This window comes from Pholis gunnellus (genome assembly GCF_910591455.1).
Source record: "Pholis gunnellus genome assembly, chromosome: 4".
NCBI lineage: Eukaryota > Metazoa > Chordata > Actinopteri > Perciformes > Pholidae > Pholis > Pholis gunnellus.
In genome coordinates, this window is record NC_136530.1 from 4,820,376 (window position 1) to 4,846,123 (window position 25,748).

General features: G+C 41.6%; 1 protein-coding gene across 1 annotated transcript; it reads left to right on the top strand.

The window, feature by feature from the left end:
- On the top strand, positions 1–24,969 carry cilp2 (cartilage intermediate layer protein 2). Its single transcript, XM_079158667.1, has 10 exons — positions 1–165; positions 11,424–11,501; positions 12,210–12,479; positions 12,718–12,900; positions 13,570–13,725; positions 13,816–14,133; positions 14,645–14,753; positions 15,825–15,982; positions 17,840–20,266; positions 20,358–24,969. Exons 1-9 carry the CDS (start codon positions 102–104, stop codon positions 20,254–20,256), a joined length of 3,753 nt encoding a protein of 1,250 aa, XP_079014793.1. The 5' UTR covers positions 1–101; the 3' UTR covers positions 20,257–20,266; positions 20,358–24,969.
- The last annotated feature ends 779 nt before the right edge of the window (positions 24,970–25,748 follow it).

Below are 25,748 nucleotides of genomic sequence, written 5' to 3' on the forward strand. Positions count from 1 at the left end.
ACACTTTTTATTTTTATTTTAATTTTTTTATTAAATGTATGTCAACTCTGTAGAGGATCAGAGAAAAGCAACCAACCCTCTGTGACTGACGGTGTGGTACCATGTTGGAATTAAATAAGGTGGCGCTCCTGCTGTCTGTCCTGGCTTCAGCGGCTCTGGGCCAAGGTAAGTAAAGACTGAACATTTAACTTATTTATATTATTGCTATTTTTTTTTTTTTTTAAATGAATGCTGGAAAAACAGGAAAATAACTGTAAATGTAGAGATTCCTGCAAAAGACCGCCAATCTTTACATGAATTTGGTTCAGAGTTTTATCTCTGTTGTCATTCTTAGTAAATGACACACTGAACAGAGGGCCAGTGTATGAGCGCTCACACATGTGCACCACTGACACAACTGTAGGGTTTTCTGAGTTGACGGCATTTCCCCGAGGATGTCAGAGAAGCAGGACTCTGGTGGTGAGCTCATGTGATAAGAAGAGTGTGCGTTTGGCATTGTGTGTGTGTGTGTGTGTGTTATTTTACAGACCGCCTCTGTAGTTTTTAATCTCTCTTGTTGAATAAGCAGCACATTTCAGCACCAAGCTAATCAACCTTACGTGGTGATGGAGGAGGAGGTTAAGAGGAGGAGGTCCCTGTGGTTTTAGAGTAGAAAAAGCTCTGTTGATGACGGTGAAAGTGCTGCAGGTGACTAAAGGTTCGGATGGCACACGCACTTTGTATTCTTATGGAAATTGCCGCCGCTATCAGCAACTAGAAAGCGAGAGTATATCTCATTGCAGACATAGTGCTCCACTGACTTTTATTATCTCACAAAGAGCCAATTAAAACTGACCTTCTCTCTCAATTTAATTCACAGTTTTTACTGTGGAATGCTGTCAGCTCCCATGATGCTCTGATCGTCCAGATAATTACAACCCTTTGAAAGCTCACCACTCTTCCTGAATGACACGACAGGTTTTTCCAGAGCTGTCACTTTCTGTCCACATCACAGCTGCTCCCCATTAACTTTACATTTATTTTTTTGAAAGAAGGGGAGCCTCTCCATATCTTGGTGGACTTGTGAGGCCTCAGAGTCGTAACTGTCTTGCGAAGGCTTAGCGCCATTTACCGATGAGTATATCACAGACAGTTTGAGGGAAGGAAGAAGTTAAATGCACAAATGGTGAACAGGTGAAGAGTGAATGCCGGCCTTTAAAACGGGTTGTAAAATTTTACACTGCGCCACGCTCCTTTAAGCGGTACATCCACATCGTGCAGTAAAGTGGAGCGCTTTGTCCTCGCCTCACCCTCGAACGCGCTGCCAGCCGCCCCTAAAGATATAAACCCTGTCACCTTGGAAACAAGAGGCAATAATTGCAAACCAAGCGAGCCACTCTCCCACCTGCTGGGTTTGTGCTAAATGAGAAAATGGAATATAAAAGTGGGGACAAAGGGTGCAGGTAAAATGACTTTACCGTCCTCTTTTCCCCTGTCTACTTGGCCAGCATGTCGCTCTTTCCATTTTTTTTATCCTTTTTTGATGGTCTCACCACCGTAGCTGCATTCGGTCCACCACTTAAGTATTGTCTCCATCTGTCCAACTATCTTCATCTGTTCCTCTTTTATTTCTAATCTGCCTCCCTCAGGAATTTCTTCACAAATATTTCCCCCACCTTTCACACCCCTCTCCATCGCCTCTCTCCGTCTATTTCTCTCTCTACCCTCCTCCGTCAAAATGCTCGCCTTGGTCTTTGTCACTCTCTCCGTACACCTAAGAGCTTACAGATTTATGAGCTGTTTTCCTATTTGAAGGCGGCAGCTGTTGCTGGATGCCCACCGTGGCATTACCACCTCTCAGTGTAAGCTTCCAGCTCCAAGCCTTTGACCAGAAAACTTCCAATCTTCTTCTCTTGTTGCATACGGGCAAAAGCTAGGTGGTGTATGCGAGCAGCAGCTGGAGGGCCGTGGTGAGTCAAAGGCAGGGGCTAGTTTTCCAGATGCTGACCAATGTCTGCTCCAAACACAGAGCTGTCTGGCCAGCTGACTTTAATGACTGAGACAGGGATTACAATGGATCAAAGGGAAAATCCGCAAATTCCCATTAATAACAACCTCCAAGCCATTTCACATCTCTCTTTTTTCTTTTTTCTTCTATTTATGTGTATATTCGAGTGAGCCAAGATATTATTTATTGCAGGACTAATCAGCTTCTTTCATTTGAGCTATTTCCAGCTCCTGGCTCTGTTACCTGTGCACAGGTGCAGAGGTTCATGCGAGGACTTCCAGACATTTTTATAAATGAAATAATTGAAAGCGGCCCAGTTGTGTTTTTAATAGCATCGGGGAGAAAATGCTTGAGCCTTTGTTATACCTTTGTAAATCCTTAAATCATGTGGTTGATTTGCATCATTAGTTGATGTCAAGGACAAAATTGCCGATTTTAATGAGCTCCAGATGTTTTAGGATTCAGTCTTGGATTTTTGGGAACACCGGAGTAAAGAGAGAGATAGATGCAGAGAGAAAAAGCAGACTCCTCTGCAACCACACACACCTCAGTGAAGGATCTGGCCAAACACATAAACAGCTTCCACATGATATGGCAAACAGATCATCACATACACAAGCCCACACACACACACATACACAAATACATACACTCACATCACCGAATTCATAAATGAAATACCGCTGACTTAAACGGCAAATACTGTACAACCTGGTTCTCAAATTTGTTTACAAATCTTCTCCCTTCTTGTAAGGATCTGGAATATCATAAACAGGACCCAGACTTTCTATTTAAGCCCTGTCTCTCTGCCAACATACATCTGGCACAACCGTGCCACTCTAATCTGACTGAAACCCTTCTGGGTGCAACTTCAAGAAGTCCTTTATTTTTCCCCCTATTCCTCTCCTCGGCAGCTTTTTTTTATGAGATTCTGGCAAAAACTCCCACTCAGAAAGAGCAGCCCAGTCGCTAGGAAAAACATGTTGGCATTGTACGTTTCTGCAAACCACGGATACATTGAACGTGAACATTTTTGTATTCGGTCAGAGCAAGTGAGGAAAAACGAGCGACCATTAATGAAAGTGGTATAATAACGAATACAACAAGCAAGAAAGTCCTGCTTAGTTTGGATCAGTCAAACAAACACAAGACTGTCACCCAGGAGGTCGCTGTTCATGTGCAATGTGAATCAAAAAAACAAAGGTAAATGTTAACTTTACGATGGTCAGGTAACATTGTTACACTTGTTACGTTTAACTTCATCTTTACGTCGTTACGCCACGTCGTTACGCCACGTCGTTACGCCACGTCGTTACGCCACGTCGTTACGCTACGTCGTTACGCTACGTCGTCACGTCACGTTACGTCACATTGTTACGTCACATTGTTACGTCACATTGTTACGTCACATTGTTACGTCACATTGTTACGTCACATTGTTACGTCACATTGTTACGCTACGTCGTTACGCTACGTCGTTACGCTACGTCGTTACGCTACGTCGTTACGCTACGTCGTTACGCTACGTCGTTACGCTACGTCACGTCGTTACGCTACGCCGTTACGCTACGTCGTTACGCTACGTCGTTACGCTACGTCGTTACGCTACGTCGTTACGCTACGTCGTTACGCCACGTCGTTATGCTACGCTACGTCGTTACGCTACGTCGTTACGCTACGTCGTTACGCTACGTCGTTACGCTACGTCGTTACGCTACGTCGTTACGCCACGTCGTTACGCCACGTCGTTACGTCACGTTGTGTTGTTACGTTAAGTTGTGTTGTTACGTTATTGTGTTGTTACGTTATTGTGTTGTTACGTTATTATTTTAACACAAACGCTGATCTTTTTTCTAACTTTAACCAAGTAATTTTGTTGCCTAAACTTACGTTTCAAACTAACCATGTGGCATTGTGCGTTTCTGCATGCGTGATAAGAAGCTGAAATTAAACATATTTATGGTACTTTTTTTGGTTCAGAAACGTCGACATTCAACGTATCCATAGTTCGCAGAAACGTACAATGCCAACTTTTTTTATGGCGACTGGTTTTTAAAGTGAACCAGAGAGAGGCAGTCCTTTGTAAAGCCATTGATAATCATTGGTAGAGGATTTACCTTTGTGTGTGAAGTATGCCTGGCTGGACATCGGCTGTATTTCAGAACGAGCCACTGTGACGTAAATTGTTTAATCCAAATATAGTCCTCTAAAATAAGAATTGCAGTTGTCACAACAGAGAGGGTAGAGATGACAATGACTGCAGTGTAGGAAACAAAGTAATCCAGTGGCTTTATGTTTCAGACATGTTGCTGTCATAGTCATTTAGGTGCTTACCATGAGGCTATATGTAGAACCGAGATGCTAACCAGTCCACAGATGCAGGTCTCCTCTAATATATCAGTGCCACTGTAATGTATCTTGTTACCATGTGCAAGGTTTATGAGGGTCACAGTGATGCTGGCTGAGGTTTATAATAACCGTCAAATGGCAGGGTTCATGTCAAAGGTGGAACTGAGAGAGAAAATTGATACATCTGTATGTGCACCCCATCACATTCGCTGTGAAAAGTCAAACTCGTAAAAAGTTTTGTGTAAGCGAAGCACAAAACCAAACCCACAAAGGTGATACTGTCCTCAATAAAAGAACGACAGCATCAGTTGTTTCAGCAAGTGCCCCGAAACAACATATGTTTAAAGCCCTCTATTGGCCAAAAGAGCAATGACGAGAGCAAAGGAGGAAGTCAGGTGATGTTGGTTTGGAGCAACAAAGTCTTCAGAGGGAGGAGATCGGGATGGAGGATTGATATGTCAACTAAATATCGGATACTAACAAGATAGACGAATGTTCGCTTGACGTTTCTAACTGACAGATAACATTGTTTTGGCCAAGATCATTCCATAACCGTAACAACCTCTTTATTGAACGGGATGTCATCCCTATTCGTCACATTTTACCACTTTGGCAGAAACCCCCAACGTGGGAAGTCCTGCGTCTAATAATGATGCGGATGGGTTCAAACTGTACTATTTTATTGTATTGTTACATGAAAGCCAGGTGCGTCTCATACACGGTGCCTACAGCGTCCCCCAACCTGACTCATTGTCTAACAAGTCCTCCAAATATAAAGATGTTGTCTATGCCTTCTAGAACAACTCATGAAAAGCTTTTTCTGATCTGAGGGTTAGGTTTAGGGAAAGATCATGGTTTGTGTTTGAATAAGTACTTCGTTAAGCTCAGGGGAGATGGACGAAGTCATAAACATAAGGTAAGATTAAGGAACGAGTGTAGACAAGCTTTCACAGAAAACTCCAATGCTGACCCATGGTTAGAAACAGGAAACAAACAGCAGTCCCTCGTGTTAAAGTTCAATTTTTTGTTGACCTGTTCTTCTAAACCACACTGACCTCCTCTTACACCTGACTTCCTCCTTTGCTCTTGTCATACGGTAACTCCCACGGCTGCTACGGTAGAGGGCTTTTTTACGTGAAAGTATGTTGTTTTGGGGCACTTGCTGAAATGATGGGGATAGTCTCTCATTCGAACCTAAACCACAATGTTTCGTTAACCAAGTTGTGTCTGCGGCAAAACCCAACCAAACCTTTACTGAAGCACGCTCACGTCATAAAATGGATTTACTTTTCAACCGTAATTTGTAACAGCTGGCACAGACAAACACTGTCATGACATATTCTGTGGAGGACTTGTTCACATTAGCTGTGAAAAGTCAGTAATTGTAAAGAGAGCTGTGTCACCAAAGCACAAAACCAAACGCACACAGAGCACATGAACAAGGACAAACAAGATAAAGTGTACCAGTGGAGCACTTTAGGGTGGATTATTGAGGAAATCATAAATTCTAACCTCGCTCCCTCTGGCTTGAAAAACTTGCTTCTTGATGAGGTGAATTTCCTCACATACCAGCTCTATGAAGCAGTGCCCCAATAAAATCTCCCAGCTTTTACATTTCATAAAGTGCTAACATGCCACTCAGAAGCACAATAAGCTCAGCGAGTCCGTCACGGGAACCGGGCCAGTTCACACCGACCACGACTGAGGTCACTACGCCAACATTTAGGTTTCCTCTTTTGACTTTCTAAAACCGTTAATCGCCTCCTAAAACTTGAAGAATCCTTTGCTATTTTGTTTTCCTTGTCAAACATCTTGAAATGATAATCAGGAGCCAAATGGTGGTGCTTTGTTTTTGGTGTGAGCGAAGACGAAATGTTGTTTAACAAGGAAAACGGGTTTATAATTGAATAGAAATAAATGGATGCCCTTTAGAGGGTGGAGGGTAATTAATTAGCCAGAAGTCAGTGTTAATCAAGTGAAACAAAAGGGTTGTTTGTGTTCTCTCACCACATACTTACCCTGAGAAAAGTTTTTTTTTTAATTCTCAGAGAGAAAAACTGGCAGAAAAACTGTCAAAATTGAATCAAGACAGAATTCAGGACAGAAAAGGAGAGGGGTGGAAAAACTATTTGATTTGATTTACTAAACCGAACCTGCGAGCAGAGCCACATCTGCCCAGCAGATCAGTGTGAAAGCATTTGCTTCTGTTTACCCAACTATTCCAGTGTATCAGAGAGTCAAAGCCGACATGGACACCTATCAATGGTTTTTAAAGCCAAGGGCATAAAAAAATGTCGATGTTGCCCCTACAACTCTGTTGAGCTGCTAGCCTTCTTTTGCTAAATCCATCAAAAGGGTTGAGAAGAAATGTGCTGGCAGGACAATAAAGACTCCAAGTGAGCCGTAAAACCAGTGGGGACTGGGATCAATACTGGCCTCAGTGCTGGGAGTCTCTGCTCGTAAACTCAGCGGTGTCTCTCCGAAAGTGCTAACTGCTTGCACCTATTACACACACCCACACACACACACACACACACACACACACCGAGGCTGCACAAGCTACTTTTTGTTTCTGTCACGCGCCATGACTTACATTTTTTTTCCCATACGGCCCAAGTTAAACTCAGAGATGAAATGTCAAGCAAACAACTGACGTTTTTTGAAAACAGCAACAACAACAGAAAACTGTAGGAAAATGAATCATTAAATGTCAAAGCAGGAGGGAAAACACATCATACTGCATGTTTAATTATTCAAAGAGACACATTTACATTGACGTGTCAGGTTGAATATCTTTCTGGTTCTAATACGGCAACATTTGCCTTCTTCAAGATCCTCACTGTGCTGTTGTGTGCGTGAAAAGGGAAGATGATGTAAGAATGAGTCAGGGATACAGTCATGCTGTATGTGTGTGCATGGTATGTGTATACATTATAATCATACATCTTTAAGATCGAAAAAAGAAATCAACAACAAATTGCTGCATTAAGTGTGTTAATGTGTGTGTGTGTGTAAGAGAGGCGATGGAGCGAGTTAAAGTGAAGCTCTCTGGTTCGGCCGCTGGTGAACAGATGACTGCATGCCCTGATTTGTCACAGCTGGAGCTTGATTAGCATCCTCAGCAGCAGCTGCTTGTTGATGGATCAAGAGGAGAAGGGAGGACTGAAGGATGGAAAGACGTATGATGAAGAGCATGGGGGAGATGATGGATGGAGAGGATGTTCCACAGTTTGGATGAAGAGTGGGACGTGTCGCCGAAGCAGGAGGAAAAAATCTACACAAAGACGAAGAGGAGATGGAAGTGTAGACATTAGAACGATGAAAGCTTGCAAGAGAAGAAATACAGAAAAAATGGACGACGAAGCAAAAGATTTCTTACCATCTTTAGTTTAAGTTATTCATATAATCTTTGTTTTTAGCGCATAAAGGTCTGACTAAAATGAACAAAGTGGAAAAAAAGGAGAGAGTAAAAAAGAGAGGGAAGGTGTGTCATTAGAAAAGCTTTCATGCCGTGAGGAAAAAGCCAAACAAGCTCAGACTGTGTGAGTGTGTGTGAGTGTGTGTGTGCACATGATTGTGTGTGTGTATATACAAACGTTGTAATACGTTTCTTCTCAATTGATTTGGTTGAGTTACCTTCTTTTCCAATTTTGGTGCTGAAAAAACATTTTAAAAAACATTTTAACATAAAATACACTCACATCTTACATCACATTAAGTTACGTGAACTTATTTCTTCACTATAACTCCATCATCGTGATGAAGGTTTTGATAATGAATTCAAGTTTAAAAGTTTTCTTGACATAAAGTTATCCATTGTCTACTAATTGTTAGCATTCATGTAACTCATGCCTGCACTTGACGGGCGGACAGCGGGACAGAGAGCAGGGCCCCAGTAGGACGAGAGGAGGTGGACTCTGTGTCCTGATGCTTGGTGCTCAAACAGTCAAAGTTGATGGGCAATGTTTTCCTCATGTTGAGTTTTTAATGTGAAGATGTCGGCCATATTATCTGCCCAGAGAGGTTTTTTTTGTTGCTGCTGTTTACATTCCTTAACATGCAAATTAAAAAAATGCACCACAGGAATGTATAGTACTGTTTTTGTTTTGTTTGTCATGTGTTTGTTGTGTTACAATAGGCTAAAAACGGACTGTCGTCCATCCCTGTGTTGCACACTGACAATAAATGATCCTTGAACCTTGAACCTTAAATTATTCGTTGAAAATGGAAACAGGAATGGAGATGTGGCCACCATTGTGGGGTTTGACAGAAAGTCAAGTGAGTTAGAAAGTTAAACTGTAATAAAAAAGTGATAGTTTTCCAACAACAGCTAAAATATTGACACTATAGAAAACAACAGTGGACTACTTCCAGCGGCGGAGGGTTTTTTCAGACTACGGAGGACAGTTGCAAGTTGAGGTGGACTTGGCGGATTAAGCGCAAATGCAAACTGGAGTAACGTGAACGTTACATGAAGTTTTCAAAAGTTTACCCAAAGACAAAGAGGAGGTGAGTGCGCTTTATTCTTTTAAGAAATATGCGTTGTTTAATTAACATTGTAGCTCTCCGTGCTCTGCCGATGTGTTATCACTGCATTATATCCGTGCTAATTCATTGCTCAAGGCCTCAAATTATAAAACAGTTAATAACGCTAATAACGAAACACACCACTCTAGTCCAGATATTTTCGTTGGTGGGTTAATTGCGAGTCGCGTTACTGGACATGACGTGCATGCACGCGCAAACATCTGATTCATCACCATAGCTGCTTTTAAACCGTCTGTCCTTACTGGTATGTTTAATATTAGAGAATTGATTTACTTTTTAGTGAACACACATGGTGATGCTGCCCAGAGTTTTGCTGAGGATTTGTATTTGTGTTTATTTCATGGCATGCCCCTTTCTCTATCTGGCACCAATAAAACAAAGGAGTGGACACTAATCATGGAAAAAGCTAAGATGTAAATAGTTTTGCTTTTGTCTCAATAGAGGCTTGGCCTGCACTTATTTTATTTCCTCTGAGGACTTGTGCTGCATGTGTGTCAAATATGTGTTCTAAATGTTTTCAGCATTACAGATGAATCCATTCAATTTCACTTTTTCCTTGGTCTTTATATGGATTTATATAATGTCATACAGCAATGGCCACCACATCATGCATCTGCAGCTAAATGGACTAGATGCCTTGGTGCCACGTCTCTTGAGAACTGTACAAAGCAGCCGTTTCATCAAGAAGGAGGTTGACCTTTAGCAATGTTCTGCAGGCATGTATCGAAATAAACGTATCAATGTTTACTAAAATAAGGATTTTTATGGGGACTGTCCTCGACCAAAGACATTCGTACTAAACCAACACTCCTGATTTTGTCGACTAAGCGATTAGTTTGACAAATCGACACATCTGTAAAAAAAAAAAAAAAAAAAAAAGCACCACACTAAATCTTTAATTTACCAGAGATGTGCTCACAAGTGTCTTGGAAATTCACCCTGAAAAAAGCATTAAAAACAGCTAATCGACTAAAGAAATCTTAGTCGACTGAGACCAAAACGACCGATTAATCGACTAAGAGGGGGCAGCCATTATTTCTACCACAGTATAATATTGCATTCGCTCACTCTTGTCTCTTAATTGTATAGGACACAAACGAGGACAGAAGAACAGCTGCTGTATTTGGTCTTCTGTGAGGATACTTCTGAGATAATCCGGATGTATGATGTAAGGAAATATACTGACACATTGATAAGATAATGATCATATTGTGTTCACTGGTATTCATTTTAAAAGTAACTGAAGCAAATGTTTTCCACGTCCATTTTTGTTGGAATAATCACAGAACCTTTGTTTTCACTAAAAGCTTAGTACATCTTTCACATCAGTTAAAACATCCAGAAATTAACTAGTAGTGTTGTTGTTTTTTAATGAATATTTATAATGGAGTAGTGAGTGGATATTCCATGTTTTTACTTCTTCTTTTACTCCAAATTATGAATAATAATCTCTGCACAAGCTCTGTAGGTCATGATTAAATCTGTCCATATGTTTTAGGTTCACGGTGAAACCTTGGACTGGTGATTGGACATGAAGGCGTCCTGCGTGATGCTTTTCATCTTGAAGTCTTCGACATGGCTGTGGTGGTGGAGACGATTGTTCCTCCTGACCTCTCAAGGCTGAATGTTGGCCAAGATTTATATTAACACCTCAAGGATTGAGGAAACCATTCTCATTTTGCACTGTTGGGCATTGACTAGAGGCAGAAACATTGCTCATGTTTGTTCTTGTTGCATGTAGAAAAGTGTTTACCTCTTGGGTAGTGTTCAGAATATTTGTAACACCACTAAATTCATTTTTCAAACCATTCAGTGGTCAGAATGGTACGTAAGCTTGTTCATATAAAAAGGACACATGAAACTTTGGAGTAATTGATGAGCAGTCATGAAAAAATAGACAAAAAAGGATGGAAATGTTTTTATCTTTTATTGTATTTTATTAGGAATTTGTGACATTTGTAAAAAATTGTAACAAAGAAACAGTGTTAAAGTAATTGATCTTGTTCAAATATATTGTTCTGTATATCTTTGAAAAGATGAATTGTACGTTGACTCGTGAAGTTTAATGAACCTAGAAAACTTACCATTATTAGTCAAAATATGGAATAAAGATGAAACAATTTCAAAACATTTGTCCACTTAGCTTGGAAATGTGTATGATTGTAGTTGAAATGATAACTTAACTTGAAATTGTGAGTTGAAATTGTGGGAAATTCTGTTTGACAAGATAATAAAAGGTTTCTTTTAAATGGATAATGTAACATGGTTGTTTTATCTCACATTATCAAGTGTAAACAACAAATCATCATTAGTTAAACTTGTATAACTTAATTTTTTGAGTTAAAACAAAACGTATCTTCAAATTGAGTTTAGTTTTTAAGGCAGCAAATGAGCTTTTGTTTTTGAAGTTTAACCAACTTCCAATCTATTAGTGTTTCTTCATGCATACATTCAAGGACATCCTATAAGCTGTAGGATTCCATTGAATAGCTTATGTGCGTGTTGCTTTATATCCAGATGTTTTTCTCCCTGTTTGCAGGACCTGTGAGGACCAGGAGCCCGTCAGACCGGAGCAGGAGAGGGGCCCTCAACATGTTCACTGACACGCAGACAACAGGTACTGAATCCATCAGCAGTGACATTCAGACCCGTTTGTATGGCAGTGGTTTTCAAACTGTGGGAGTCGAGTGTGTGAGATGAAAGGGACAGGTGTACATCGTGTTTAAAACAGGAATCTGGTTATTGTAGTTTGTCCCGCTTATCAATACGGTCATCTGTTGGCGCGGAGGTTTGTGATGACTTAACATCCATTTTTTTATTGGAACAAAAGAGCAGCAGTATTGGTCTGGCCAGATTCTTGTCCCATCACCAAATAGCTTCATCAGAGTTATGCATTACTTTGGAAACAAAATAAATACTTAGTTTGTTGCTAATACATTCTTTTGTTCTGAATCCCTCGTATTTCTCCTGAGGAAGGTGCTCAGGTTTCAGTGCATGCAGCAGACTAAAGAACTAGACAATATTCCTCATGAGTCAAGGCATGGGGCTTGGGAAATAACCTGGACCATGCAAAGCTCCCTTGGGTGTATGAAGTCAGTTTCAAATCGCGGTAGCAGACCTCCTCTTAAAGTTTGTAACCCATCCTTTCTCTTTTCCTCCCTCTTGCTTTTTCTTGGTTCTGACCCATGTCCCCATTACATGTTAAACTAGCCCCCCCCCCCCCACTCTCCCCTCCTTTATTTCTGTATCCTGAGAATTTTTTATGCATTTTCTAACCTTACATTCTTTTGGTTTTCCTCCATGTCTCCCTTCCATGTGCCTCGAGGCGTGACAGAGTGGACGTCTTGGTTCAACATCGACCATCCTGGAGGGAATGGAGACTATGAGCGCCTGGAGGCGATCCGTTTCTATTACAGGGAGAAGGTTTGCACTCGGCCCACCGCCATGGAGGCTCGCACTACAGACTGGGTGGCAGCGGCAGACACCGGGGAAGTGGTCCACTCCAGTCTGGAGAAGGGCTTCTGGTGCATCAACAGGGAACAGCCTCAGGGCCGCATCTGTTCCAACTACCATGTCCGCTTCCAGTGTCCTCCAGGTAGCTCTGACAACAGCAGCTAAGGGCTGTTCAAGCTGTCACTTCATAGACATGAACATACAACCAAACACATGCATGAATACACATTTCCACATGCATGAAAGCACTGGAGGAGCCACCCTCAATAAATGCTCTTGACTAATGTTTAATAATGTATTTATTTTCTGATTCTGCAGCAGCACATAATAGCAGCTTTAGCTCAGGATGTCTCACTTCCTTCTTCAATGTGTGTGTTTAGTGCAGAGCTACTGGACTGATTGGAGTGAGTGGGGTCCGTGTTCAACAACAGTCTGTAACGACGTGGGCATCCAGGTCCGCCAGAGGAAATGTGTGAACACTCAGCCCATGCCTCTCCTGCTGGTGCCGGCGTGCCTCGGGCGCCACTCAGAGAGGAGGGAGTGCTCCAACCCGCCGTGTACCGGTGAGAATGACAGGATTTGCCAGAACCTAACTCGCCGGGTTCCTTTTAAATTGTACAACGCAATGGAATTGCATGTGAAAGAAGAATCAGTAGGCTTAGGGAGGTCAATAAAATACCATATTGCTTTGTACAGCTATGTAAAAGAAATGTACTGTAGAATAAATGTCAATCTGAATACAATATTCTTACATGAGAAATAACATTTAACCTTATTTAACCATTTTACCTTTATATATAATTGTTAGAGCAGAGATTGCTATATAAAAACATAAGTTTTGGTATTCATTCTGACTTTGAAAATGCCTAAATACCATTTTCTGTTGTATGGTTTCATTCAGCACCCTCTGGAGCAGAACTTTGTAACTATTAGTTCAAGAGTTCTAGATTGAGCTTCTTGTAATCAGCGATCTTTCAATCGCAGCTACTTAATCTGGTTTCTTGTACTTTTTATGCCCACAATACTGTATAATTGCACAATTTATTAACTGATCATATATGCCCTATATACAAGAGAGTTAACGACTCTCATTAGACCACTTTGTTTAAAGTCTGAATGATGGAGTTAATGAAAAGAATAATCAAGAATTTTAACAGAAAATATGATTGCATTACTTGTTAAATTCCAAACTCACGTCATTCCTGTCTCTCTCTCTCTCTGTGTGTGATCAGCCAAGTGGGGTCCGTGGGGTCGGTGGGGGACGTGTTCAGCGACCTGTGGTGGTGGTCGCAGGATTAGGAGACGGTCCTGTGTGAGGAGCTCAGAGACAGTTCAGTGTACTGGGCGGCCTGTTGAAATGCAGAAGTGTGGGAAGAGTCCATGCCAAGGTACTGTACGCAAAGTCAAGGCTGTTAAATTGTGAAATCTTCCTTTATATGTGTGTGTTTGTGCTCATGTCTCTGTCTGTCCCCCAACAGCCAAATGTCAGCTTGTGTGCACCGAGGGCCGCCCCAATGAGGACTGCAGCCAGTGTACGTGTGAGGACCACGTGCTGCACGGAGAAGTCCACGGTGTGACCGGTGTCCCCGTGGCAGAAGCGTGGGTGGCTCTGGGCAGCCAGCCCAAGGTGATCCGTGCCCTTACAGATGCCAAAGGTCAGTTCAGGCTCACAGGAATCTGCTCCTCCAGCTCCACCTTGATCTCCATCAGGAAGGATAAGTTTGCCCCGATCACCGTCTCCAGCTCCAGTAACACCACAGGGTTGTCCTGGGTACGAGTGGTCCTCAAATCAGCCGGTGAGTGCTCATGAAAAAGATTATTAATGAAAAAAAGAATATTTTACTATTGATGTCTGTTGCTTTCAATCAAACCAAAAACAAAGCAAGAATAATTTAGCATTAATTGAAGGTATTATTTCTTAAAATATCTATTTTAATTTTCAAGAAAGAGTTTCTTAATTTCCTTTGTTATCATTCTACAGAGCCAGTAAATCCTCCAGTCATATTCGCAGACTGTAGAAAACAGGAAATTGTCAAAGCTGCAACATAAACAGTCTGGCCTATTGTAAGACTTCACATTGTCTGGAGCACTTACTTGTTTGGTTGCATGGAAACCAAATACAAATAACCCAGTGCTGCTTTTGAAAAAGTAATCCCCCCCAACAATCATTTTTCATAAGGATAGGGACCAATGTGAGAACAAAGTGTAATGTCTGACTGAGTTTTATGAGGTCTCAAAACTCTGCGGTAACGTTCACAACAGTCAGAGGAAGGTCTTGAGGGTTTGCCCTTATTCCTCTTTCCACAGAAAAGCCGTACATTGTGAAGCACCCGGAGGACAAAGTGCGTTTTGAGGGAGGACGGGTGATGTTGTGCTGCAAGGCAACGGGATCACCAACACCCGACAAATACTACTGGTGAGAGGAATTATTGTGCTGGCACATTATTAATCACAGAAATAGCTAGCAACAGAGCGGACTGATTACTTTTATATATTGTGAAATTTATATTTGGAGGTTCCTTTTTATTAAAGTGGCATTAATCACTTTGTTTGGTCTTTACCCGGTCCTGAGAATAATGTCTCTGTAGCTGCTAAATACTCCGTTATGTTCACCAGTTAGAGCCTTTATCCAATCTGCTATTTGGTGCTGGGCAGCTAGCATATAGAAGGTTTATCAAAGCCCTTTTTTGGCTGAAATCATCTGCCAGCTGAAGCTGAAAAACACCATTTATGAGAGCAGTAAGACTGAACCAAAACGGTAAAGTTGCCAGAACAATGAGCTGAAGGAAGCTAAATCAGGGGTTTAACGAACATTTCTTTCCTTTGAGAGTCGTTTGACCAAATGAGAGTGGCCTCATGGCACCAAGTTGTACATTGCCAAACGCAGACATCATTTCTGTTTACTTTTATGGTCCATTAATAACATTTCAGCCACTGCAGTCATCGCTTCTATTACAATTCCACCATATACAAGGTGCTTTATGTGTTTCGTTAAGGTGGCCAAAGTCGGTCATGTTCGTGAAAACATGTTAGTGTTACAGCATCACTGCTGTAACCAAATTTGAAAGCAGCATTACTTGTTTAATTTATAGCTGATTGTTAAAAATGTTGCGTCAGAAGGGGGTGGGATGTTTGTGAATTTGAGTGACTTTGTGCTGTCAAATGTAAGTCTATATTCTTTAAACCTTAAGCGAGCTACTTATTGGGGACCCCTGTGCTTAATAAAGCTGAAAGGAACTGCTGAGTCGGGTGATATTAATCCATGAGTTCATCACTATAAGAAACCCTCTTCACATAACGCATAGCTATTTAATCCATAATTAGGATAAATCATTAATCAGTGCAGCTTTAAATATCAAATCACATTTTTTGAACAATCTGCATATTTTTGGGTTTGAGTGGTACCGTCATCAACATTTTATATACATCTTTTTGATATATTAATGGTATAAATCAAAAAAACTAATTTCTGTAACTATTTTTCAAGGTACCACAATGGGACTCTTCTGGACAGGAAGTTATACAAGTATGAAGAGGACCTTGTACTGTGGAGCCTGAAGCCGGAGCAGTCGGGGCAGTACTACTGCAAGACCAGCAGCTCTGCAGGCAGCATCAAGTCCTCTCCAGCCCTCCTCACTGTAATCGGTAAAGCCTTGGATCTCTCACTGAAAGCAATTGTGTCTAGATTTCACCGTAGTTGGGATGTTTCCACTTAAACATAAACCCCTTCACATAGGCCAGTATTTATCTCTTTAATCTGCTGGTTTGAGGGCCGCTTTGATGACACATATCAGTGCAAGTAAACGCACAAAAGTTGCGGAGAAAAGGCGGGGGGGGGGGGGGGGGGGGGGGGGGGGTATCCTTTCTATTTGGTCTAATTTGTTCTCACAGTCAAAACGACACAAAAGCTCCCCTCTAGTCAGTGGCACAGTGATGTAATGTAAACTGTAATTAATCATCATCAGCCTGGACAGAAAATAATTTAGTGTGATGATAGTGTTAAGTCAAAGTTCGACACAAGATTCAAGTAAAACCGCTGACAAAAAGCAAACAACCACAATTTACTTTACTGGATAAAAAGCAGCTGCCTCTGAGCTTGCATATACACTTAATGTGGGATAATGTCAGTGCCAAATCATCCATGAGCCATGTCTATGCATAAAGAGGATTCAAACAAAACCACAGTGTGCTACAATTTGAGGGAGAGAGAAAAGTCAGTTGATAGAATGTCGGTCATTGGGGGGAAAAAACATTTTTATTACAGATTTTAAAAAAGGATAGTAAAAATATCAGGGTTGGCACACTCTGGCGTCTTGGAGTACGTTTTTATTATGTTGACGTTGGTTGAAGCCACGACTTCCTAAGCTGGGATTGCTTTAGTTGTGTGAGATGACTCTGGACACCGTAAAACCTCAAACACAATTTCTCCAGAACACCCGGTGTTGAGGCGAAATCCAAGCTTGTCAATAAATCCTGTTTCTTTTCTCTCCCGGAGTCTATGATGGAGCATAGAGTATGCGTTTCCACGACCGCATGGGCGAGCTACACATTGCTTATATCCTTCAGGTGCTTGTTAGCTAAGACGCGGTTAACAAACAGGGCTTTCATGGAAGAGTGCTAAAGTAATCTATCCCAGGCCACAGACGAATCCCTGCACTCCAAAAGTCACCTGCGCCTCAGAGCAGGATGAAAAACTTTTACTCCTTCTAACACAGTCTCTTATTTTACATTATGCAGAGGTTTAAGTTGATTTCTCATCAAATGTTTTAATCACAATTCATACAGATGACTAACAGTTACATAATTTGTCATCAAAGTAAACTCTAAGCCTTTTTGGTAAAGTCATCAGCAGTACAGTAATGGTTCATAGGAATCTCTCTGCTCCATGTGTCTGCAATTATGGACTTACTTGGGAGATTGGGAGCTTAACAAGGCTACTTAACTATAAAGTCAACCATGATATCATGCACATTCATTATTCTGCCAATGTCTGGGTGAACACTCATTCTTTCTTTCCAACTCCCACTGGATGGTTGATAAATAAATGTTCTCTTCAACTTCATGTCTAATTACCGTTTCATGCACCTTTCACCGTTCAACTTGGCCACTCAAAGATACTTTCAGGCCATGGAGACACGGTGTGTGTGTGTATGAATACATTGTATACAATCTATGTGTGAAAAGGGCAGAAATAATATCTTTCAAATATCCAATTGGCAGGTTCCAATTTATTCCCTATACACATGTCCTATTCCACTCATGCATTGATATACAATTATCCAGTACCCTGTGATTTTATAATTACAATCAAACAGATTTGACAGGCTTTTAAGATCTTAGAGAAAGTAGAACTTAAACAGTTCAGTATTCAACATGGCAAGTCTGTTCATTTTTGCACTGAGAAAAAGCCTTACACGTTTTATGTACATCAGATAACTGATTTTATCTTTCAGATGTGTCATGTCAACACCAGCCTAATGTAATTTATCGTCTTATTCACAGCGAAAGGAAAGCCAGCGTGCAATTCCATCCCTGAGACGCACTTCATCAGACTGCCGATGGACTGTGTTCAACCTGGGACTGACTCCATGCACTACAACGCTGGCCGCTGCCCTCATAACAAATGCGCTGGCTCCCTAGACTTTGATATGCGCTGCAGAGACGAAGCCGGGTTCTGCTGCGGGGTCCAAAATACGGAAAGTCGAATCATCAACTGTGGGAGCTACAGCCTCCCACTCCAGGCTGTGACTCACTGCAGCTGTCAGAAGTGTTTGCAGCCCACTGTGCTGGTCCGTGGCAGAGTGGTCACAGCTGACAATGATGAGCCTCTGCGTTTTGGGCACATCTACATTGGTAAAGAGAGGATGGGCACCACTGGATACCAAGGAGGGTTCACGCTGCAAATTCCTCCTGACACACAGAGATTAGTGGTCAATTTTGTTGACCCCACTCAGAAGTTTCTTGACACTCCTAAAGTGTTCATCCTCGATAAGAAAGGTGGGTCCATCTACCACAATGTGAAGGTGATGAGAAAGAAGACACCAATTGACATCAATGCAGGAGAGACCAACTCTATTAACCTAGGGGAAATTAAAGGCGAAGACCCCATTGGTCAGTTGGTTATTCCTCCCAACTCCTTCCACAAGGACAATGGAGAAATCTATGAGGGAACCGTGAAAGCCAGCGTCACATTCATTGACCCAAGAAATATCACCACGGCGGCCGCAGCGCCTGGCGATCTCAACTTTGTGGATGGTGAGGGTGACATGCTCCCTCTGAGGACCTATGGCATGTTCTCTGTGGACTTCAGAGACGAGACCAACAAGGAGGTGCTTGGAGCTGGAGCTGTTCAAGTCCTTCTCGACACGCAGCACGTCAAAATGCCAGAGCACATCCCTAAAATGAAACTGTGGTCTCTAAACCCGGACACGGGAGTCTGGGAGGAAGAGAGTGACTTCTCCTACACCGCGACAACTACCGGTGGTCATGGGCGGAGCAAACGAGAAGAGCGCACATTCCTCATAGGCAACATGGAGATCAGAGAACGTAGGCTCTTCAATCTAGACGTGCCTGAAAACAGACGCTGCTACGTCAAAGTACGTGCCTACATGAGCGACAAGTTCCTAGCTAGTGAACAGCTGGAGGGCGTTGTGATCAGCTTGATCAATTTGGAACCTAAACCTGGATTTTCCTCTAATCCTAGGGCGTGGGGCCGCTTCGACAGTGTCATAACTGGACACAACGGGGCCTGTTTACCAGCTTTCTGCGATGCCCAAAGGTACGATGCTTACACAGCTTATGTCACAGCAATGATGGGTGGGGAAGAACTTGAGGCAGCTCCGTCCTCCCCCAAGATGAATCCAAACATCATTGGCGTGTCCCAGCCGTATCTGAATAAACTAGACTACCAGCGCTCCGACCACGAGGATCCGGCTCTGAAGAAAACAGCCTTCAAAATCAACTTAGCAAAGCCTAACCAAAATAATTTCGATGAGACGAATGGGCCAATATATCCGTATCAGAATTTAATAGGTTGTGAAAATGCCCCTATTGATGCGAATCATTTCAGATTCTTCAGAGTGGAAAAGGACAAGTATGAGTACAATGTCGTTCCCTTTGAGGAGAACGATTTGACGACCTGGATGGGAGACTACCTCTCCTGGTGGCCCAACCCCCAGGAGTTCAGAGCATGCTTCATTAAGGTCAAGATCCAAGGACAGAAGGAAGTGATGGTCAGGTCGAGGAATCACGGAGGAACACACCGAGAAACGAAAGGCAAACTTTATGGCATAAGAGACATCCGCAGCACCCGGGACATGCGAGAGGCCAACACCTCCGCGGCCTGTTTAGAGTTCAAATGCAGCGGCATGTTGTTCGATCAAGCCGAGGTGGACAGATCCGTCATTTCGGTGCTTTCACAGGGGAACTGTCGCAGGACCAACACCAACAGCCTCCTCCAAGAGTATCTCCTCAAACATCCACCAGTCGCTCAAAACAACGAGTCCCATGGATTCACCATGCTGGCCCCCGTTGATCCTTTGGGACACAACTATGGCATCTACACAGTCACAGACCAGAACCCCAGGGTGGCCAAGGAGATCGCTATCGGCCGCTGCTTTGACGGCACCTCGGATGGTTTCTCCAGGGAGATGAAGACGGACTCCGGTGTGGCGCTGACCTTCAGCTGTCCAGAGAGGAAAATTAACAGAGAAAGCCTTTTCCAACGCCTGCAGACCAACCCGGTTCAGACTCTGACACAGATGGCGAGTAGCATGAGGGAGTCGGATGGTATGCAGGTGCAGAGGTTACCCTCCCGGATTGTGGCCTATCCTTCAGAGCAGCAGGTCAGGGCCCAGAGTCGCAGAGTCACCTCTACAACCAGAAGAAGAGTGTCCACGCGCACACAGCAACGGCAATAGATGTTCCAAGGTAGGCAGGTTTAATTAAGATCATTTGAAGTGTCTTTACATTGACAGTAATATCGGAATGATTTAAATGTCCTTTTCTTTTTAATTTCTAGCTCTTCCATCAAGACTGATATGATGCCGTCGAATCAAGGAAGTAAAAGTTGCCCGTCTGTTGATGAGTATGAACTCCCTCTTGACTATCGAAACCACAAAACAGAGGCATACGGCAATTCAGCAACATCGATGAGTGGTTGAAGATATTCATTAGACTTACTTGAAGGGTTTGGTATATTCATTTCTTCCTTCCCTCTGAAAATACATGCATCGTTTGACTGTGTGTAGTGCGGTGACTGGCATTTACTTAATTAGCTTTGGTCTAATTTTATGTATGAATAGACTAAATTGACATTTGAGAATGTAACTTTTATAGTTATAATTAGTGGCATTCCACTTTCCCCCACGAGTTGAAACATTTAAAAACTGTAAATACTACGCGCCAGGCCCCAAACACTAGCCATTCCCTTCCACTGAACTTTTCTTAAAGATCAGAGACAACTTGAATCCATCCCTCTCCACCAAAAGAGACACATGCAGCGGGATGAGGCATGCCACCCAGGGAACAGAGGATGTTTTCTGTCATGCTTCCTAATGTTTTTCCTTAGCATGCCACATTGCCATCTGTGAATCAGCCAAACGTCCTTTCACACATACTTAGAAGGTGCAAGACCGAGGCATCCGCCAAGAAAAGCATGGATCTCACTGGAGGCAGGCAGTCCAAAATGAGGTTAGCTGATTGAGAGGTATGACATAGTTTCCTTCTGTCCTCTGCACATTCCAAATTAGCATCACCAGAGAAACATTTCCTAAAAGTAAATTACCCCAAATATGTCACTTTCTCAGAAAACCTTTCGGAGACTCATTCAGTGTCTAACTTTGTTTTTGTTGTTGGGTAATGTGCTTTGTGAGGTGCGTTTTGTATCTTGAAGTGCAATAACTATATAATTTAACTTAAGAATTCTTAAAGATCAGCATGTAACCAACTATTACAGTACAATGAAGCAACAACTCCTTCAGTAATGTGTGGCAGATAGTGTGGTTAAGGTGTTTCCTATGAGGCCTTGCACAGGACTCATTTTAAGCAAATAGTTTAACTACGTAATCACTCTTCAACTCTCTGAACTGCCAAGAGTTTATTAACCTTTTCATACTTTGCTGCATGACTCAGTTGATTTTTTAAACTTGTACATCCCAGTAATCTTTTTTACTTTAGAGAGCAATCTTCTTAGAGGGAGTTAAAACTCTCAGCGGAGCCTTCTCTTCATTAAGAAAACCCACTGTATGATTCTTGGACATGAGAGCGATAATTAAAAAGTGACACATCTGTGAATTTACTGGCCATGTTTTAAGAAATTGTACTGTCAATTTAAAATGTCAACTTGATACTAAAGATATTGAGACAGATTATTAGACTTGGATGACAAATATTAGGCTATTTTAATTGAGGTTGGTGATTGGAAGAAACTTCCCTCTGTGATAAAAGTGCCAAACTTGTATCTGCAAAATGTGAACTTGCAGACCCATGGGAAGAGCTCTTCAAGCTGAACTAATCCAAAATCATGTACTGTAAGGGGGGCCGTGGTCCATGGAGAAACTAGAAGAGGCTTACAGGTAAATATAAGCCTGCTGTTTATGAGAAAATAAATTACATATTCTCTTGAGAACTATTAAAACAGTTTGACCCTGACTTTCACAAACAGCCAAACAACTTCATCCTGCAAAATGAGCTTATGTCATCAACGACATACTGAGCCCAGGAGGATTGTGGTCAAACATATTTCAAATTAAAATGGCACCCAGCCCACACTACAGGCAACTCCATTTAAGCCTGATTACATTTATTATTGTACAATGTGCCACAGATTCATTATTTAAATGTGTGCCTAAAATGTAAAGTTGTATGTATAAAATGAAAACCATATATGGAGAGGCAAAGTTCTTCCTCTTCTGGTGACCCCCATGGGCTCTAATTTTAGAAAAAAGAATTCCGGTAGTTAACAGTAGACAAATATTTTTTTCAGATGATTTCCACGTTTGTCAATTTGAAAATATAATTTTCAGCTGGGAAGCAAAAGAACAAGCAAGACCCGTTGGTGTGAGAACATCCCGGTACGCGACTTTAGGGAACGTAGTCTTCTAATTACATATTGTCTGTCATATATTTATACAGTTTTACAACAAAGCTGCCCGAACATCACACAAAACTAAATGACTCCACGACAATCCTCCAAAAAGCAAAATTGTCTTTTAAATTGACAAACATCATTATGTGTAATTCACGGCACAATTCAAGCAGGATCATAGAATTATTGTCTCTCGTCGTTGACTACCGTACCTATTTTTTCCTGAAGTAAGGTCCCGTGGTGGGCCACCAAAAGAGGACTGTAACCCAACAGCTGTACTTTACTCCACATCAGAAAAAAAACAATATTTTTTCCATTATGTAGTAGGAGCAGCACACTCCAGAAAAACTGGAGTAATATAGGGTGACAACATGTGATACCATCGCTATTATCCCTGACCTCTCTAATCACAAGCCTGAGTGCTGCCCACCACTCAACAGATGAAAACAAACCTCTCCCTGCAGCAGACGCATAGAATTCACCCTGTAAAAAAAAGATGATTGAATCCAGGTGTTGGAAGAGATAAGTCCCATACAAATGCAGTGGTTGTGTGAGGTCAGCTGAGGAGGCCCAGCAGTTGGAAAGCAACTGGAGGAAATGTTAGAGCAAAGACATCAATAGAAATAAGAGAGAGATTATCAAGTGATGGATTTAATCATTTTTAGGGGAACTGTTTGGTAAAGTAGAAAAAAGGGAAGGGAAAATATTTGTGGTCTTTGGCCTCGCAGTCCATCACTTACCGAATCTCGGGCTTCAAAAGTGGTTGCACATGGAAGAATGCAGGGTTTTTGTGAGGAGAATGCTTTGACAGGAGAATTGGCTTATTCATGAGGAGAAGTTCTCAGGGGAGTTTGAAGGACAAGGTAACAATAATAGGCTGAGTAAACCATTATGTAAGGATTTGCATGGGAAAGTAAGCGGGGCTCTCCAGACAGTTACTCCGTCTTCTGGGGAAGTTCATCAAAAGGAGATTAAACAACCTCTGCAAAGTTTGCTTTAATGACTTAAGAACAAGTCTCCAAAGTCTTTAGAATCAAAGAAAGAGAGAGAGTCCAAAAGATAAAACACGTTGAATGGAATGAAAATGTTTATCTTGTTGAACTGGCAGTAGAAGTAGCAACCGTTTCATCTCACTGAGGAATCATTCAGTGTCAATGTTATGAATACGGCTTAATGGAGATTCATGTACATTAGTTTTATACCTTTTAAAGGAATAGTTTGACATTTGGGGAAATAAGCTCATGTGCTTTCTTGCAGAGGGTTAGATGAGACAATCGGTAGCACTTTCTTTTCTGTCTGTTAGGTATGAGGTCACAGCCAGCAGCCGCTTAGCTTAGCATAAAGACTGGAAACAGCTAGCCTGGCAACTTCATGGCGACGACAGGACTCTGGGAAGTCACTGTAAAAGCACAACTGGTTGTACAGATAAAATAATCTACATACATGCAAAATCTGTTGCGATGGGACAAGATTTCGGCATCTGAAGCATTCTGGTTTTCGTTTATAGTCCGAGTAGAATTGACCAATCACGTTCGAGCAGGCTGTGGTTGAATGCGGGTAAATAATCCGTGTGGAGAGCAAAGGAGGTAGAACGAGCCAAAATGCAATCTTTAGCTTTTTAATGGTTTAAAATAAGCTTGTTGTTCGTTATTAGTTGACGTAATCGCTCTACTCCACCTCCAGTCTCATCTCAAGTTGCTAATCGTCTTGTAAACAATGAAGAGTCTTGGCCTGGATATCCTCCGACTACACCGGATCCCCAGATATAAAGCCCTTTACCCTCAGTCGATGGGTTCTGAGATTGCAGATAAACACAAACAAGATAACATGTTCATTAGTGAGCTTTAAAAGGTGCTGGCAGGTACATTTTGTGACTTTTGGACAAAGCCAGGCTCTTTTTAGCTGAGTTCATGCTAAGCTAAGCTAACCAGCTGCTTGCTGTAGCTTCATATTTACCGTACAGACATGAAAGTGGTACTACTCATCTAACTCCTGGCAAAAATAAAGTGAGCCAAAGTAATTTAATGATGAACGTAACTAATTACTTTAAAGAAATATAACTTTTTAAAGGAGTGAAAAGTAGATTTCACTTCCTGAGTAACGTGCCCAACACTGGTCGTTACAGCCGTACTGAAGTCTTGATTTGTATTTTCAATCCCATAGATTTACTTGCTAAACTTGGATTGTTTTTGTTATGAAGAGAATTTGAAACTAAAAATCTGAATTGCTTTTGAAATACATCACCAGATTTTGTCACAGAATTACAGTGGGTGCATGTAATGCTAAACTTAACTTTAGGCAGAAAAGACTCTCAATCCACCAACAATTTATCCGTAACTTACGCATGATCCGATTCACCCATTTTCTCTTCTGTACAGTCCAGAGAGATCCTAATTTATTCAGGTCGTCTTTGAACATTTTCCACCACTTTCTGGAGTTTGATTTTGTTCCACTGTTCTCTAGGAAGACTTCCTAACCTCCAGTTAAAGAATTACATAAATGTTCTCCTGATAATACTCAACTATTGCATGGTGTTGCCGATCTCGTTTCTATGTGTAAATTGTGTATTGTATTAAATCTACTATTATTGTACGAACAAGAAACTGTAAATAAATGATTTTGTGTAAACTTCTGATTCATATTTTCTGAGTTGTGTTTTACAGTATATATTAAAGACACAAAAAGTCACATTTGTGATGAAAATTTTTTTTTCTTTGAAATACAAGATATTATAATTTTGTGAATTAAACAATACAGATAAATATTCAGCTTTGCATGAGTCACAACAATAAATATAGTTAACAGCAAACAGCAGTTTACAGTACAAGTGATCAGGTTGTTAAAATTAACATAATTCACATAAACAAGAAGCAAAATGCATTAAAACTTTTAAGAGAATGTAGCGAAAGGCTAAACTGAACGCTGTCTGTTTCTCAGCGAGACTCAAGATCTCAAGAGGTAAGAATGTAAGAAGCAGCTTCCTGACCTGTGCAGCATCCTGAACAATGTTTACTTTCACTTTTCTACCGACACACAATAGCTGCATCCCTGTTGTGTACGCCCATTACCCTGCAGGTGATGAGTTATGCTGCACACAACAGATATTTTTAGCCAGTGGAATTATTACTGTAATAAAGTTGCACAGCAGGAAGGAAAATGAGAGCGTTATGCCACACCGTCACTGACACCTTCATGACTGGGCGCTGTGCTTCTGCCAGAAAATATAGTGAGTGAGTTCCCTCACCACTGGGAAATAAAGAGAAACATACACACACACAAAGCTAGAAAAACACACTTTTCTTGAGTCAATGGTGCATTTCAGGT

Excerpts from the sequence above, each read along its gene's own strand:
- cilp2 (XM_079158667.1), top strand. The coding sequence starts at position 102 with ATGTTGGAATTAAATAAGGTGGCGCTCCTGCTGTCTGTCCTGGCTTCA. Across the intron at positions 166-11,423 it reads TTCAGCGGCTCTGGGCCAAG|GACCTGTGAGGACCAGGAGC; the intron begins GTAAGTAAAGAC and ends CCCTGTTTGCAG. Across the intron at positions 11,502-12,209 it reads CACTGACACGCAGACAACAG|GCGTGACAGAGTGGACGTCT; the intron begins GTACTGAATCCA and ends ATGTGCCTCGAG.